Genomic DNA, 17,489 nt, shown 5'->3' on the forward strand with positions numbered 1-17,489 from the left:
TTGTGCTTCCCATCAATACAGGACTCTCCTTAGTAAACGAGATACAAGAGTTTTTACAGATATAACAAAAAAAAAAATAGAGGCCAAATAACACTAGGTAGGTTGCCAAGCAAATCATGAGGGTGCTCCTTGATAGCTGGGGTGCCGAAGAGAGTCTTCAAAGTTGATTGGCAATGGATTGCCAAATAATATATGGTACCTGAGCTACCAATTAGACTAATTCTTTGAGGAATGTCTGATCCATTAATACGCATGGTCAGTTGTATTTATACCAGGATTAATCTATTTGGCAGCCCATTACCAAATATGATCAGTTTTGAAAAATCTCTTTGGCAGCCCAGCTGCCAAATAGCACCCTTATAAAAAAAAGTATTTGCACGGTCCCGTACACACCTTACTTACACTGTTCCACCCTTGGAAATAAAAAAAAAATTAAGCGGAGTGTTTATTTATGGACATATTGATACCTTGGTGCTGTAAGCAAAGTCACTCATTTCAAGTCCAATTGTCGTCGCTCCATCCGAGCCGCTAACAGGCATCGAAGCGCAACTTATTCATATGGGTTTTACTCTTTCTGACAAACACTAATATTCGTAATTACATGGTGAGTGCAACAAGGCGTAGTGTGTGGCCAATCAACCTTTTCAAATTAGTTTTGCAAAACATTATTTGGCAGCCCCAAAAAATAAGCTGTCAAATAATAGCAAAAATTACTGTATTTGATATGGGCTGCCAAATAGATTAATCCAAAAAATTATGGATGAAGTTATTTGTAAGGCCCCCGTGCAAATAAATTTTCACATACAAAAAAAATTATTTGCACTGAAACGTACACACTCTATTTACACTGCTCCCCCCGTACAAATAAAAAAAAGTTATTTGCACGGGGGGTCTTTTTTTTATTTGCACGGGGTCTCTTTTTTATCTACAAGCAGCAACGTGTATCCTACAGACTACATGATTCTGGCTTTATATAAATAAGTGGAGGTGAGTCTAGAGTAGAGAGGGGTCTGGAATTATTACTGGTGGAAGTTGCAGCGCCGTGGGAGCTGCCAAACAGCTCATTTGTGACATACAAAAATACTACCATTAGACCCATATAGCGTATACGATGATTTAAATTACCACTCACGTGGGGCAGACAAGAACCCTCTCTTTGTCCTCCTTAGTTGGTGCAATGTTTTAACCTAATTGATATAACTTACTATGTATGTAATATGGAGCTAAAGTTCACCTTTTATTAATGAGGCAATGTGGATAATCACTGAAGTTTTTGGGCAGTACAGGCTGAGGGAAAACGGCAAGAAATAAGATTGAAGACAGTGCTTCTCTTCATTACCATTTCAAGTGATTGTACAATATGAAGCTGGTCCTTTAGACGCAGTGAGCATCTACATGTGCTGCTGAGTATGCAATACTGCGTGCTAAAGACGAACCAAGGTAAGTTGGCTATGATAATAAACTTGGAATGTAATGAGACAAAACTAAGGATTATTGCGATTAGCAGTCATTTATATGGGTTTTTACTATCGCTAAGGTTTTTACCCTTTTTATTTAACGAAGATCCCTGGATCATAATAAAGACATCTTTCTTTCGTTCTCGCTACTTATTATGACCCTGGCATATTTCAATAACAGAAAAGAATATTTATGTCTCTTTTCTATCACTATTAGTCACGGTTATGCTATTAAAGTATTTTAGCCACTAAGATATAGAGATATAGGTGATTGTGCACGTTCGGCTTTGAGTGCGAACTGTCACCAACTATCAAAAGACAAGTAATATCGGGTAAGAGGATAGATATTCCACAAAATAAGCTGAGGTCTACCCATTGTATTTTGATGAAGTTGATAAACAGAAAGGGAAAAGAAAGAGAGTAGGTAGTAACACGGCACGCTATACATCGTAGAAATGAGTATGATTGTATGATTGTTTGTACATCTACCGACACAAACTACACGTTAGAGATTCCTAATAACTGAATTCATCGTTGTGTGCTTAATAGTGTACGGAAATACCTAAGATGTATGCACGCGTTAAATGAAAGAAAGCATCGGGGAACCATAACAATGCAACCAACAAAAGTGCAAAGTAAAGCTGCATAGTATATTTCAACTATAGATAAATCATTTGTAATTCTGTATTTAGTCCCAGTCGCATAAAGAATGCCAACATCTACTCTGAGCTACATACGAACTTGATAAGATATTCTGGTCAGTATTTGATGCTTAGGCAGCGGCTCTAGATCTAAGCCTGTGTCATGGAAGGCTTCCTGGTTATGGTGTTTAGGGCTAAAATAAAGACCCCGTACAAATAAAAAAAAAGACCCCCCGTGCAAATAACTTTTTTTTATTTGCACGGGGGGAGCGGTGTAAATAAGGTGTGTACGGGGCAGTGCAAATAGATTTTTTAAATATTTGTACGGCCCCCGTGCAAATAAGAGGTGTACGGGCCCGTGCAAATATCTTTTTTCTAAAATTATTTGCACAGTCCCGTACCATCTTAATAAAAAGTCGCGTCAGCAGCAGGGTTTGAACCTGCGCGGGAGATCCCATATGATTTCAAGTCATACGCCTTAACCACTCGGCCATACTGACAGGTGAAGGTTTAAAGCCAATCAATGTTTTGGATTCATGGATTTGGTATGTCTATAACTTTATTAACTCATAATCAAACATTTCACGTGATTTCCAAATGGTTGTTGTAAATGAGTATTTTGTTTAAGGGGCAAAGCTGGACATAAAATCAGGATAGCCCAATGGCTGAGTAGTATACTCGTCAGGGCACCCTCCTGTCTAGCCCAGGGGCCGGGTTCGAGTCCTGGTTAAGGCACATAAAGTGAAGCAAACATGTGCCAGGTCAGGGATCTGCTTGAGTTTTTATACTTTCTCTCCGAGACAGCCTAGTGTTCTCCGCTAAGGCTAAGATCGTGGGTGCACTACCCTAAGTCGCCTGGCTGGCCACACGTCTTAGTTATATATTCCACCCCCCAGCCGAACCAGCGGTACATCTGGCAGCACATCCCCCCATCCACCCACTTGACTAGGACAGCGATGATCACAAAGTTTGACGGAGTCCAAAGTAGAAATTTCAGACCAATCCCGCAAGATTTGGGTCCACATGCCAGTGGATTTGATCGAATAGAAAAAATTAAAAAGTCGTCCTTAGCTAGAGTCGGCACGCCAGCCTCCGCGGCTTTTCACGGGCGCAACAGGCCACATCGGAAGGATGGACTTCGAGTACCGATCACGGTGTACATTGGTAGAGAAAAACATGGATACGAATTGGCTCTTCACAGCCATCCCGTGCGAACTTTGAGAGTTTCGCTTGTTTCATAGTTGAGGGCGATATCATTACTTTAGAGCGAGATTATGAAATAAAATTCCTCACCTCTGTGGGTTCTTGTTAACAGGAAAAGAAAAAAAAAAAAATGGACATAAAATCAGGATAGGACAAAGAGTGTCAGCAAGAATAACAAGAGAAAATAGAGGCAAATATTGACCTCATGGGTCCTTGTTATCAAAAAAAAAGCAAATAACCTTGACGACAAACAGCGCCATAGGATGTCAAAAGAGAGGATGTGGCTTTATAGATGAGCTCACAAACTGAGTCACAGGGAGACAAATGCTTGTTGTGAAAAGGGAAAAAGATAAGTGGCAAGACAAACTGCAGGTCAAGAACAAGACATATGGGGGAAACTGAAGACTTTATTGAGAAGGAAGTTTCTCTGGCTTTTATAATCTAGCCTACAGGCCTGACTGTGGCGCTTTCTAGGTAAGGTGGACTCGCCTATAGCTTATAAGGCTTTGCGCAAAGATTCCTTTAGCTGTGGGTCGACAGGATGTCCCGATTAGTCGATACAAAGTAACCTGAAAATAGCTATAGGCTCGCCAAAAAGTTGTCGACTAATATATTTTTCGCATGCTGGGTTCGAGTCCTGGTTAAGGCAGATGGGGGACCTCGTGAGTCCTCGTTATCATAAAAAAAAAAAAAAAAAAAAAGCCAATATCTCGAGAGAGAAGTCGAGCGATAGGGCCTGCTTTATGCTCTAGAAGATGAACCTCCTTGGATGCCACACAGAACGACCCGGAAAGAACGACCAAACGCTGGATAAAACAGACATTGATCCCTATCATCTACGTTAATATTGTAGTTCGCACACAATGTTATCTCTGATCAGGATGCGCGATAGAGAAAGACCCTTAACGGCTAAAATTATCAGAGGCATTTCTAGAATAAAAAAAAGAAGCGTGAACAGATTTACAGCAGTAGTAGTGAGAGGTGACGGCGATGCCCTATCCATAGAGGCTAAAGTAGTAGTCTTAAAGATGTGCCAAGCAGTCCATATTAACATTGCTCTAGTAATACAATTCAAGACTCTAATAAGCGGGAGAAAAGTGTATGCAATGGCAACAGCTCCGCTCAACTTACGCTATTCATGGAGGTAGTAGAGTGGGATTCTTGGATCTATCCTGGCTCAGCTATGTATTTACTTCTTATCCCCGTGGATTGGCACCATTGATCACAGTGGTATCAAATGGTAAGAGTATGGTAAATTCATTATATAATATTTTAAGTCATTCTATTTAAGACAAATCTAGCCAATGATATTCTTTTTCATAAATTAGTTGTAGCCCGTGCCGGTTCTTCCAAGTGTTGTTTCCTTCCGCCCTCTACAGCAGGTGCCGATGAGGACGACGAAGTAGCAAAGAAAGACGAACCCAGCATATGGTCGCTAGTAGATGTTGCTGCTACTGCCACGGAATCTTCCGCTTGATGGCGATGTGCCGCTCGTCTGACTTCACGCTGAATACGCACACGCTCCCAATTTTCTTCAAGCGCCTGGATCGTGGCTTCATCCGCTGATTTCGTAGCCTTTCGACGCTTCATGCAAGCAAGCGTCCTCCGAAACATGGAGTCACTGGGCTCAATTCCATAGACATCCTGCATAACCTGGATCCATTTCCAAGCGCGTCCCCACCTGTTCCTTGCGTCAATGAGCTCATTATTGATTAATACACGAAATGTGTAAAAATCTGGCCCTGAAACCTGTATCTTTGCCGATGGAGGATGAATTGGCGCTGCTGTAGTTGTTGTGGAGTCAATTTGTGTAACAGAGGTTGACATTGATGCTGCTAACGAGGCTATCGTCTGTGATAAGTTATCCTCATCCCTGTCCTCGTTAAGACCATCTGTGACGCTATGGCTATTGTCATCAGCGCTCTCTCTCGTACTCTGTTGCCCCAGCTGAGCACGCTCCAAGTTTTTGCCAATCTGGACCAATTCACGGAAGAGATCCATGGCATCTTCTTCACGTTTTGCTAGGAATGCAAATTTGATCATCTCGTTGTAGGTTTTTGTGATTGGGACAAGACCAAAAAGCCGAACATGACTATCAAACATATGCTGTAGATCCTCAAGATCCTGGGTATAAGCATAGTAGGAAAAAAGTGTATGGACATTGTCAAGAGTAGGGATGAGTTTGTCCTTATCCTTGTTCATGTTGCCTTTGTTGGACAGCACAGCACCCCCATTCAACGTCCTTGCGCGTTGACCAAGCGGGAGTGTCAGAAATGTGTTTTGGGCTTCAAGCTGCTGCTGCAAAAGTTGACTTCCAGTATTGCCACCTGGCGGTGCTGCCACAAATGCTGCCCTATAGGTTGACTCGACTGCTTTCCAATTCTTCATCGCAGTGTGGATCTGTAGAATAAAATCCCAGCTCATGTTATCAGGTTTGATCCCTGAACGTTTCATCAAGTTGAGAGTTTCCATAGCCAGCCCAATATTTTTTCGAGGTACACATGATTGGAGGATTAGGTTGTATGTGTACAATGTGGGCTGAATCAGAGATCCTCCTCCTCCTCCAACTCCTCCAGAACCTTTCATTCCTCCAAACATATTATTGTTATAATCTCCTGTTAGCCCGGCTTTTCTCCGCATTTCAGCCCACGTCGAATCCACCATTGGGTACTGCCTCGTCGCAACTGATAGCTCGAGGCGAGCAGTGTAATCGTTCATGTCGAGCTGAATATGGCACTGAATCATCCCTTCCCAGACCTGGTTGAACCGATCAACTAATATAGAGACTTCTTCCTTTGTGAAGCGATTGGGATCTACAGGACGAATACTTCTGAGAAGTAGCGAATGATGGATAGGCAGCAAACTTGATAATTGGCCTGAGCGACCGAGTGCGGAATAAGCCATCCATGCAGTCTCCTGATCCTTGTTCTGAATAGCATTCAAAAGAAGAGCGGCATTCTCAAATGCAGGGGAGATCTTGAGAGCATTGGGAAAAGTACACAAAACGATGGGTGATGACTTATGTTTTAATGAATTTTTATCAAGAGCATGATTTGTCGGAGGCACAGGGTCTAAACTACGGGAGAAAAAGCTGAACGTGGACTGATGTCTCTTGAGAAATAGAGACCTTGCTCGATTTCGAATTAAAAGCCGAGAGCAGAATGCCTGCGTTAATGCTGACATCGTCTATTGGATCAATCGTCAGCTACAGCTTGAGATTAGCTGGAAGTTTTTTTTGATAACAAGTACTTTTTTAAAGGAGGGTGCAGTCTTGACCCGCTTACGTCACACAAATTGCGATATGATCACGTGAATAGTCACATTTACTATAGTGAATTAATATATATTCTTTTTTGGAGAAACTTTAGCTTGCCCGGCTAGCTCAATCGGTAGAGCATCAGACTTCTAATCTGAAGGTTGCGGGTTCGATCCCCGCGTTGGGCTATAATTAATGCCTTTTGAGCGAATGCTATTTTTTTTAGGGTTGCCCAATAGAAAGCGACGTAAACAAAAGAATTATGCCGTCGAATGCTCCTAAGGCCTTTTCAAGACCGAATTGTATTGAGCGAATGCTAATTTCTATTGGTTGGGGAGTTGAGAGCGAATGCTATTTTTTTTTTAGGTTGCCCAATAGAAAAAGATGTAAACAAAAGAAAATGCAATACGGTATTCGATGGCACAATACGCAAAAGATGAGAATTGTGCCATCGAATGCTAGTTTTTTTTGGATCGAATGCTATTTTTTTTGGTTCTCACGCCAGCCCTTAAGCCAGCTTCCATAGCCTTTTTTTTTACTCTTTGTTCTTTGTTTCATTCTTCAATAATTGTTATAATTCTTATTCCAATTGAAAGCTCCATAATGGCAAGTCCCAACCATACATCGTTGCCTTTCACTCCTATCGCTCCCTCTATTCAACAGAGACATACAAAAGCAGATACTCTTCTTGCTTCTGCGTTTCAGCCTTTTCAGTTTGAATCTCCTCAACATAACTCATATCAATTTCACTCGGCCATCCCGTACAATACTAGGTCTGGAATAGCTTCTCCGAGTCTTTCACCAGTCATTGGTCCACGTCAATACCTTCCTCAAACTCGTTACACTCCTCTTGCGCCGAGTCAGCAGCAGCAAGCACAATACTCTCAAGACCAACAGCTTCTTCACTATCAAAAGACCGCTCAAAACCTTCAGCATCCTCAGCAATATTATCAACCTCAGCAATACCATCAACCTCAATATTTTCCTCACCAGTACCAAGGTACTCCTCAAAGGCAATCTCCACGGCAATTAGAATCACGCCAACCATCTGGGGAAGATAATCATGGAGATCAATCGTATCAAATCTCGCCGCTTCCTCAGACTTCTCTACCGCAACCGTCGTCATCTGAGAGTAGCTCCAGCAAACGCAAACACTCTGAATTAAAAGAAGAGGAGGATTTGGAAAACTCAAAAGACTTGAGGAAAAGATTCTGGACAAACGCACCATCGTTGACATTAGTAGACTGGATATCAGACTACGACAATTACAAGAGACTTAATGCAGTACGTCCGACACAGGGTCATAGACCTATCGATGTTCGTAAACAGATCGCCGCCCATATTAACTCACTACATCCTGAGGCGAATTGGACTGAGGAGACTGTCAAGTCAAAACTTCAGCATCTAAAAAAACAATATCAGAAGGCAAAATCCCTTGTTTCTAAGGCTGGTGAAGGCAATATGCACGATAATCCTACTCTCAAAGCTAGAGTCCTCAACATCTGTCCAGCATTTGAAAAACTTGACAGTGTATATTCCGCCAGTCTTTCTGTGAATCCTCCGCGTCCGATTCAATCGACAAATTTTGCCAATCCGGGGATCTCTGATAGCGATGGTAACGATGGTAATGAAACAGAGACAAGTATCATCGATATCGAGGATGACGAGAATGAGTCAACAACAGGTAATGTTAGCATCGTAATTGCTTTATTTTCATGGCTGTGGTCTGTAAAATTAATATTAACAGGATGTTATCAATAGATGTTGTCAAGACGCTCAATACTGGAAAGATAGTAAAGAGGAGTAGAAAAGCTTCGGAACACATAAATGCAGAAATAATGCTGCAGCTATTGCAGGAAACCAGAAAAAAACAAGAGAATGATGTAAAATGGACGAGTGATCGTCGACATCTTGTTACGAACAGAGAGAATGCGGTCTGCCACCGGGAGCATGTGATGTTCAGTAGAGAGAGTGAGCTCCAGGAACTATATAGAGACAAGATGACTAAGATCGAAATTACAGAAGAATCCCTTAGACGCAGGTTGGATGAAAGAGATGCACAGATAGAGCTATTGAAGCAAAAAAGGGATGAGGAGGTAGATCAATTGAAACAAGCTAAGGATGAGGAGCTGAAGCAACTGAGGCAAGAAAAGGATGCCGAGTTGAATCGACTGAAGCAAGAAAATGATGCCGAGATGAAGCGACTGAGGCAAGAAAAGGATGAGGAGTTGAAGCGACTGAGGCAAGAAAAGGATGAGGAGCTGGAGAAATTGAAGCAAGAAATCAAATCAGTTAAAGAAGACCACGAAAGAGAAAAACAAAAACTAAGAGACGAACGTGATGAAGAAAGGAAGGATAGAGTAGTGTTAGAAAAACAGCTCATCCCTGTTATGTGCGAGAAAGCGGCTTTGCAAAAGGAATTAGAGACATTGAAGACTGTAAGACTGCAAAAATAAATAAATATGGTATATCATTTATTCTTCGCATTCAACACCCACATCTTCAATTGATCTCTTTTCCGTACTCCTTCCCGCCTGTCCTCATCCGATATATCAAAAACAGAATCGATGGCAGCATCATTCACAACAGCACCATTGACAACAGCATCATTGACGGCAGCTATGGAAGGCTCAATAGCATATTCTTCAACATATTCTTCAAGATCTTCATCGTCATCCAAGTCCTGATATATCCTTGTAAAATTGTGAAGGACTACGCAAGCCATGATCCAAAACGAAGCATCCTTAATATCCTTCTCCGAGTTGATCGAGATTGGCAAGCACTTCAAGGATTCGCACTTGTTCTTTAACATTCCAAATGCATGCTCAATGATTGCACGGGCCGAGCTGTGAAGCCGATTGAATATGACCTGATCTTCTTTTGCATTTTTGTAATTTGGGATGATTGTGGGGTTGATTGGGTACGCACTGTCACAAATCAAGTAATCTTGGTCTTGGAAAAACTCTCCTCTCTTTGTGAAAAGATCAGAGTTGCGATATGCTTGAGCATCATGCATGGAACCAACATATCCAGTGGTGAAGAAGATAAAGATGCCTCGATGATCACATACTGCAGTAGCGCCCATGGCAAAGTTACACTTCCGTGTTATCCAAGAGTTAGTATCATAGGATGGCGCGCGAAACAAAGGAAAAGGAACACCATCCAGAGCACCTATCAACTTTGGAAATCCTTTATTCTCTTTGAACCAACGACTTATCTCACTCTTCTGGTTGGTGTCAGGCCAGATGATGAACCTAGGAGCTACCTCCGCTATGGCATATACACCCTTCCAAGTGTAATCATGGACCGTGCCGTTGCCAATGCCGAACATGAGTGCCACTTTTGGAATTGACACACCGGAAGAACCTAGGCGGAACAAGGTCACTTTGAGAATCAGATCGACGGAACTGCTGCAGCCTCTGAAGAACTTGCTTCCTCTCACCAAGCCCAACATACGATCGAACTGAGAGCGAGAAACCCGCATAATCCGTTTGAAGTGTTTAGACTGATAACTGTTCAGTACTCTATCCCGGATGTCCGACGACGTTGGTATAGGGACACGCGGCCTCAAGTACCGATTTTGTTGTATGTACACATAAAGATTGTAGAGCGTCTCCAAACGCTCTTCTTTGACTCTCCAGGGGATGTTGGAGCGAAAGACATCAATATATTCGTCTTCACACTTTTTCAAAAGACGTTGTCTTTCTGTCAATCGTTTAGAACGCATTTTGTAAAAAAGGAAGGGAAGGAGGAACAGGTACACTAAAGAAGACCATCCAATAGAAGACATCTTAAGGGTTGGCGTGAGAACCAAAAAAAATAGCATTCGATCCAAAAAAAATAGCATTCGATGGCACAATTCTCATCTTATGCGTATTGTGCCATCGAATACCGTATTGCATTTTCTTTTGTTTACATCTTTTTCTATTGGGCAACCTAAAAAAAAAAATAGCATTCGCTCTCAACTCCCCAACCAATAGAAATTAGCATTCGCTCAATACAATTCGGTCTTGAAAAGGCCTCAGTGTATGCCATGGTTTCACGTACAGACACAAGAACACAGGTCTTTTCACTGGAAAAACTCATTCGTTAAAGGTCATATGAATGCATTTGTATAGAACCATAAATATATCTATGCACACCCTACAAAGCATAATTAATGATAAATAAGTGTATTTTATTCAAGAGGTAGGAGGACTCCGGAATTCTTTCCTGACACGCATGGGTGTAGTGGGTATTGTGGGTGTAGTGGGTGTAGAAGGGGATAGAGGCCTTGCTTGATTATAATCAGTTATTGTGGTCTGTTGTTGTTGTCTTTGTCCTTCCTGCCATTGAGTTTGCGTGGCGAGTTTAGTGCGTTGACGTGAACTTCTAGGTGCTTCTTCAAGAATGAACGCATGTTGCCCTACATGTGTGATTTCAGGGGCAGTAACAGCAGAAGCAGGTTGACGAGGTACTGCAGAGCCGAATGATGGACTTCCTGGACTTGTCATAGTACCTCTACCAGCAATCCGCTGATGGTATGGAAGGTCAAATGGTGTTGGTGAGGTTGCGCCATTGCGACGTGGTGAAGACAGAGTTGGTGAAACTGGTGAGCGAGGGGATTGTGGTACGCTAGAGATGACTTGCTGTTGATATCGGGGAGAGACTGAAGATAGGGAGCCAGCAACCGAGTTCCGGCTCAAAGACCGCTCATCGTGCATTATTTTAAACGTGTTGAGTTGCATAGCATCGCCACTATCATCTTGTCCCACAGCTTTTGTGAGGGGATAGGTATCGTTGTCATTATAACCGCCATGATTGTGACGGGTGGAGCCGGATCTCTCAATATCAATGTAATCGGATTTAGAAATGTTTGACTCATCTGGCGCTCTGTAAGGAACAAGACTAGATCGTGCATTGTTGGTGCCATTACCATTACTGTACTTTGTGTCGCTATTGTCAACTTGGCTTTTTTGAGGACGAGTACTTGTGGGTACAGTGCGTGTGACACTTCCTGCTCCTCCACTGGATACTCCAAACGCAGTACCAACGATAGATCGACGTGGATAGAAGATCAAGACCAAGGTTACCCAGATAATAAACTCGAAAAAGTTGACATTTGTAACCAAAAAATCGGATGCAAACTTATTATGAGCAATTACTGGATTTGGAGTCAGGCCATCTGCAGAGGACACGCCCAGTGCTATTCCTGACCCAAGCATAGCACCCGTGAGAATTGTATTCTACATAATGCGAACCAAGTAAAGTGACAAGAATGGATAATCAGTTTGGAAACATACAAAAAGAGAGCATATTCAAAGACAGCCCTTGCATATGAAAGCATGCGATAATGGTGGCCATACTCGAAAAAAAAAAAAAATAATCGAGTAGCACACATACCATATCCTTGAAATACTCAAGTTTCTCAGCCACACCTTGTGTATTCTCGTTGATTGTAAGCAAAGCGTTCTTGAGCAAAGACTTGAATCGGAAATGAGTCCTGAATCCTAAGAAGGCAATGGCCAACAACACGATACTGAAAGCCATCTGCGGTGCAGCCTCTCTGTACGCATGATTATTCCTGAAAACGAATTGAATGGTTGGAAATACTACGAGGACTATCAGCGAGCAAATAATGTTGAGTCGAAATTCAAAACTTGACATGAAGGACGACTTTGTGACGGATTTGGAGATATAGTGATAGAATGCTTGGAGCAAGAAGAATATGCTCGTCAACAGTGCAATGGCGCATGCAAGTGCATAATCCAAAACTGAGGCTTGGTCCTGATTTGATGGAGCCCAAAGGAAGGATGGTCGAGAGATGATCTGTCCTGAGTTAGGATTAGACCAAAAGCCCTCTTGATATTTAATAACAGCACATCCTATGTCATATCTTTTGTTATTATTGTAGAAAGGAAAAAAGCAGAAGGCGTAACTGCAGTTTAGTTTAATTTGCCAACAAGCTCAAAGTTTTTTTTTTGTGTATTTTGTTTGTTAGATACACATGTTGCATACACATGTGCTCCCTTAATCCATGCATCGAATAACACGAGGCAATCAGAAAAAGGGGCCAGACTGCCCGATGTTCCCACTGGCTACTTACGATAAATGTAATGGGATGGCTATCAGTAATAGCAATGTGACGATGCTACGAAGTTCGAAACGCAGAATGCGTCTGGGATTTAGTGCACCGAAGCGGTCATATCGAAATACGTATGCTACAAACCAAACGTAAAACCAGCCATTTGCAATGGCTCGTTGTGTAAAAGAGTAATCTGATAGATGGGTCATGGTATCGCTATAGTGTATAAAGATGGCCAATGTTATATGAAATGCTGTAGGCAACGATGAAATAACAAGGTAAAGGAAGCGTAAAGGTAGAATAGGGGAATCCACCAAATGATGGATGATGGTATTGGAGGTTAGGAAAGGTTTAAAAAAAAAGTTGTAGAAAGATAGGGTAATGGGGGATTAGACTAGATTTATAGAAATAGTCGAAGCGACTCTCAGGCTTGCTATCATTGTCTCTTTTTTCATCTTCATTAATAGTTAATGCACTGGATTGCATACATATACATGTGCTATTGTACATGTGGAAGCTCCGCAGGCACCAAGTGGAGGAGGTGATTCAGAAAAGTATGAAATGCAACAAAGTTCATGGCTCTCTGAAGCACGAACCAATGATACATACGCCTTTGTGGAGTGGGCTGGACTCAATCGCTCGCTTCAAAGTATGTTAATTGCATTTATGCCTGGTCGGAGAAAGCTGCACAGTTTTAAGTTATTGAGCTCAACCTCGATCAAAACCGATGTGAAAATGTTGAGTGATCATATTAATTGCTTGTGCTGATCATAAGAAAGTAACTTTGCACTCAGCCGACTCATTCAGAAGTGATTTCAAGATATATATACATATGGCTTTCGGAAAAAGAAAGACTGAACTCTCCACAATGTGGAGAAGCTCTTTAACTGATATTGATATGACATTATTCAATCATAGTGAATAGAAAAAATGCCTTTTTTTATTTTTATTTTTTTATTATTATTATTAAAGATAAGCTCTAATATTTTATATTCGGCCAGTCGAAATGGCTATGGTAAAGCAAAAGCATTGACGGTATGAATGACAAGGTTCAATGAGACGACAGTTATTCTAGCCTTTCTCGAAGCAAGATATCGTACGCCTAGTTCAGTACCATGGAAGCCATTAAGCACATGAACTTCTATAGCTTAACAACTGTAAAGTGCATTTTGCACCATGTTTTATATGTGCAAATGTAGTATTATATGCAAATTTATTTGTCATTAGGAGGGCATTTGGCGTTAACAATTAAAAAAATGAAGAATCAAGTGTTAGTCTATCATAAAGAGTGCGCTATCATATAGGGCTTGTATTTGACGTTGAAGTCTCACATTACTTCAATTACACCGTCATAAAAGCTGTTGCCACCACGCGATGTAAAGGTGGGTGACTTCGGCGAGATAGGTGACTTTGGCGTAGCAGGGAAATTAAAAGATTTAGGAGATATAAGAGAGACAGGCGAAAGTGGAGTATGTTGATAGGCTTGTGCTTCATGGATTTCCATTGGGCGGATGTAACCAATCTGTATCAGGCTGCGATCACTCTCCTCACTCGGGTTTCTTTGAGCTAACGCAGATGCTGCACGAGTATTGTTAGTCATTCCCGCTTTGTCATCATTATACATCGAGGTTTGATGAGCGTAGTGTGGATGGTATTGCTGCTGCTGATGGCGATAATTGCCAGACGAGAGTGTGGCATGATTGTTGTCGGAATGGTTAGGGGAAGTTTCATGAGTCAGAGAGGGGTATTCGCGCGAAGGTCTATAGTCTGTATAGTCGGCAGAGTTGTTTGGCGTGTGTCTCGTATAGTTCTTGTTAGATTTGGGGACCAACGGACGCTGACTGCTTGAACGTTGAGGAATGTTGTCGGAGACTCGTTGGCTGCTCTTGACGCTGTGTTGACTATTCTGGCTAAAAGAGCGATTGGGTGTTTCATGGCCGCTATCCTGTTGTTGCTGTTGCTGCTGAAACTGCTGCTGCGCTTTTGCGAGACCATCCTGGTAATAGATCGTATTTGAAACGACCTCAGCTCTATCATTACTGACACTAAGGTTGTTGCTCATATTTCCATTTGCTGCCTTCTTGTTGGAAAGCTTCAAGGACGTGGAACAAGTCTTTGCAACAGCTGCTGCAGTAGGAGGAGTAGTGATGATTGGAACCATTGGTACCAAGGTTGCTTGGCGGCTGTCATTGCTGAGAGTACGGTTGTGCTGATTCTTGCGTTGACTGTTGCCTACACTAATAACTTCGTTGTTCCAAACGGGATCATTGTCCAGGTCATAATGCATAGGATGTAGTGGTTTGCGGTGGTAATCGTCATCCTGTGGCTTAACTGTGTTGAATCGAGGGAGATGTGTCTCCCCAGATTGACGAGCGTTTCGACCTTGTGAATCCATGTTGGTGGAACCAAAGTGTGAGCCCGTGACAGTTTTCCGAGGATAAAAAATGAGAGTCAGTGTCACCCTAATTGACGTCAAAAGCTTCAGCCATGTTAGCTTCGCCACATTTTTTTTTTTTTTATTTTTTTATGCGGTAGTAATCTATTTTCAGCATTGGGCGGTGCATGCATAGAAAGTTGTCCTCGGGACTTACCAAATGATGAATTCGAAAAAGTTGAGATTCGTAATCAAAAAATCTGACCCAAATTTATGTTCTGCGATCAATGGTTTATTAAGCAAACCATCAACAGACATGATGCTGAGGGGGAATGCACATCCAAAAAAGCTGAACGTCAGCACCACATTCTATAATAATTAGACAATAGGTAATGGTAATAGGTTCAGTAAATTAGTGCACAGGAAGGCGCGGGGAGGCAATATTTGATAATGACTGCAATAAAGAATAAAGCGGTAGAAAACACCTCTTCTCCATGAGTGTTTTTTGAGCGTTTATGCGTATTTTCATGTGTATGCATAGTGTCTTACCATGTCCTTGAAATATTCCAATTTCTGTAAGACATTCAGTGTAGTTTCGCTCGAGATAGTGCCTGCGTTCTTAATCAGAGCTACTAGTCTGAAATGAGTTCGGATACCCAGGATTCCAGTGATGAACATCAAGATGCTGAAAATCATCTGAGGGATCACCTCGCGATAAACAAAGTCATTTCGGAAGAGGTACTGAACTGTAGGGAAGATTGCTACTACAATGCAGGAGGCAGCGATGTTGACCTTGAATTCAAAACTAGTCATAAAGCATGATTTCGTGACCGACTTGGAAATGTAAGACCAGAACGCCTGAAGCAAGAAAAATACACAAGTCTCCAGAGCGAGGGCGCAAGCTAATGTATAGTAGAGAGGCTCAACATGTTCAATGTCCTGTCCACTCCAGGCTTGGGCGGGTTTGGATTGGATCTCCTGTGTGTGAGGATTAATCCAAAAACCTTCAATGTATTTGAGACGTGCGCTTCCAAGGTCATATCTAATGAAATATTGGAGGCCGGAAATGTAGGTGCAGACGGAGGTGTTAGGGTTACGAAAGATATGACAGGTAAAGCTGGAGTGCTTGCTTTAGGTTTTTTTTTTTTTTTTTTTTTTTTTTTTTTTTTTGGCGGTAAATGTAAAGTGTATGGGTGATAGGGTAATCCAAAAACTCAGGAACAAAATTTGCATATGACACATATAAGGACAGGAACAGAAGCTTAAGTGAACCAATAAGAAAATGAAGGTCAAAGCATTTTAGCCCAAGATATTCACTATTGAATATTGGGAGCTATAGTGCATAAGCACCTATGATTTTAGCCTAGGACGCAAAGGTTCTTTTCGGTGGTTTTTGAATCATAATAAATTATTTGTACCATAAAAGAACATTAATGAGCGAGAAAAAAATATAAAACAATTGGGTCTTCGTGCTCTTCTTCCTTTGACTATCCTGCATTTGCCTTAATCAGACGTTACACACAACACGGAGGAAAAAGAGCAATCCACTCGTAAGCCTTGCTGCATGCTGTTGTCAGCATGTAGAATTCAAATAGGGGAGAAGAAGAAAGATATTCATGAAGAGCAGGAGGAGGTGGATTGGCGGGTTGTGGAAAATGGAAATCGATTTATATTGAAATGTGAAGGTGTCTAGACTTTGCTGTTGCCACCAGTAAGATATTTGTTGGATATGCTTTTTCGTGTGATGTGCTGCGGTTGATATTCAAAAAGACAGTTGTAAGACAATAACAGGGAAGGTGCACTTACGCAAGTTGAAGTCCTAACGAGATCAAAACAAGTATTGTGACGATGCTGCGTAGTTCGAACCGTCCTAAGCGTCGTAAACTGAGGGCGCCAAAGCGGTCCCATCGAAAGACGTAAATGATGAACCAAATGTAGGTCCAGCCTGTGCTGACGCCACGCTGGAGGTACGAGAGATCAGACATGTGCGTCATCTTGAATTTTTTTTTTTGTACTTTCAGATGGGTATATTGGACAAAAGAAAAAGTAAAAAAGGGGTGAGATAAGAAAAAAGAAAAAAAAATGTACAAAGTGGGTGTGGTCCTGAGAGGATAAGATCGTGATGGGTGGAAAGACAATATTGATGAAGGAAAGTTTAGATGTTCGAATAATTACAGAACAATGAAGTTCACAACCACGGTGAGGATTAAAGAGGGGGTATAGAGGAAGTTAAAAGGAACTTAAAGATGTGAAGATGCAGAGAAGAATAATAAAGACATTGAGGGTAAAAAAAAAAAAAAAAAAAAAAGAAGGGTGTCAATGCTTTTTAAATTCAAATCTGGTGGCTGTAGTTGGTTCATTAGCTGGATGGACCAGATGAAGGGAAAATGCCTAGCCATTATTTTGTTCTTCCCGAAATCTTCTTGATCCAATCGATTTGTTTACTCTGGTGGTAAATAGCCAAAGCAAGGGGGGAGAATTTTCACTGCAATTT

At 41.7% G+C, this 17,489-nt stretch overlaps 4 protein-coding genes and 2 non-coding genes across 6 annotated transcripts; 1 reads left to right on the top strand and 5 right to left on the bottom strand.

Moving 5' to 3' along the window:
- Positions 1–2,517: 2,517 nt before the first annotated feature.
- Positions 2,518–2,598, bottom strand: BCR41DRAFT_t21. The gene has a single exon. It is a non-coding gene; the product is annotated as a tRNA-Ser (tRNA).
- Positions 2,599–4,474: 1,876 nt separating this feature from the next.
- Positions 4,475–6,535, bottom strand: BCR41DRAFT_345589 (hypothetical protein). Its single transcript, XM_022022752.1, has one exon. It carries the CDS (start codon positions 6,482–6,484, stop codon positions 4,619–4,621), a length of 1,866 nt encoding a protein of 621 aa, XP_021885311.1. The 5' UTR covers positions 6,485–6,535; the 3' UTR covers positions 4,475–4,618.
- Positions 6,536–6,672: 137 nt separating this feature from the next.
- On the top strand, positions 6,673–6,745 carry BCR41DRAFT_t13. Its single transcript has one exon. It is a non-coding gene; the product is annotated as a tRNA-Arg (tRNA).
- Positions 6,746–7,362: 617 nt separating this feature from the next.
- Positions 7,363–7,683, bottom strand: BCR41DRAFT_367223 (hypothetical protein; the record flags this gene model as incomplete). Its single annotated transcript, XM_022026284.1, has 1 exon — positions 7,363–7,683. The coding sequence occupies one exon, from the start codon at positions 7,681–7,683 to the stop codon at positions 7,363–7,365; it is 321 nt and encodes a 106-aa protein (XP_021885312.1).
- A 3,051-nt stretch (positions 7,684–10,734) lies between these two features.
- On the bottom strand, positions 10,735–12,968 carry BCR41DRAFT_418648 (hypothetical protein). Its single transcript, XM_022029652.1, has 3 exons — positions 12,643–12,968; positions 11,940–12,432; positions 10,735–11,782 (listed from the first exon to the last, which is right to left on the bottom strand). Exons 1-3 carry the CDS (start codon positions 12,828–12,830, stop codon positions 10,739–10,741), a joined length of 1,725 nt encoding a protein of 574 aa, XP_021885313.1. The 5' UTR covers positions 12,831–12,968; the 3' UTR covers positions 10,735–10,738.
- An 848-nt stretch (positions 12,969–13,816) lies between these two features.
- Positions 13,817–17,091, bottom strand: BCR41DRAFT_383376 (hypothetical protein). The gene is made up of 4 exons (XM_022027454.1): positions 16,802–17,091; positions 15,545–16,037; positions 15,213–15,364; positions 13,817–15,083 (listed from the first exon to the last, which is right to left on the bottom strand). The coding sequence occupies exons 1-4, from the start codon at positions 16,987–16,989 to the stop codon at positions 13,949–13,951; spliced, it is 1,968 nt and encodes a 655-aa protein (XP_021885314.1). The 5' UTR covers positions 16,990–17,091; the 3' UTR covers positions 13,817–13,948.
- Between the last annotated feature and the right edge of the window lie 398 nt (positions 17,092–17,489).

Source organism: Lobosporangium transversale, assembly GCF_002105155.1.
Source record: "Lobosporangium transversale strain NRRL 3116 chromosome Unknown BCR41scaffold_3, whole genome shotgun sequence".
Taxonomy (NCBI): Eukaryota; Fungi; Mortierellomycota; class Mortierellomycetes; order Mortierellales; family Mortierellaceae; genus Lobosporangium; species Lobosporangium transversale.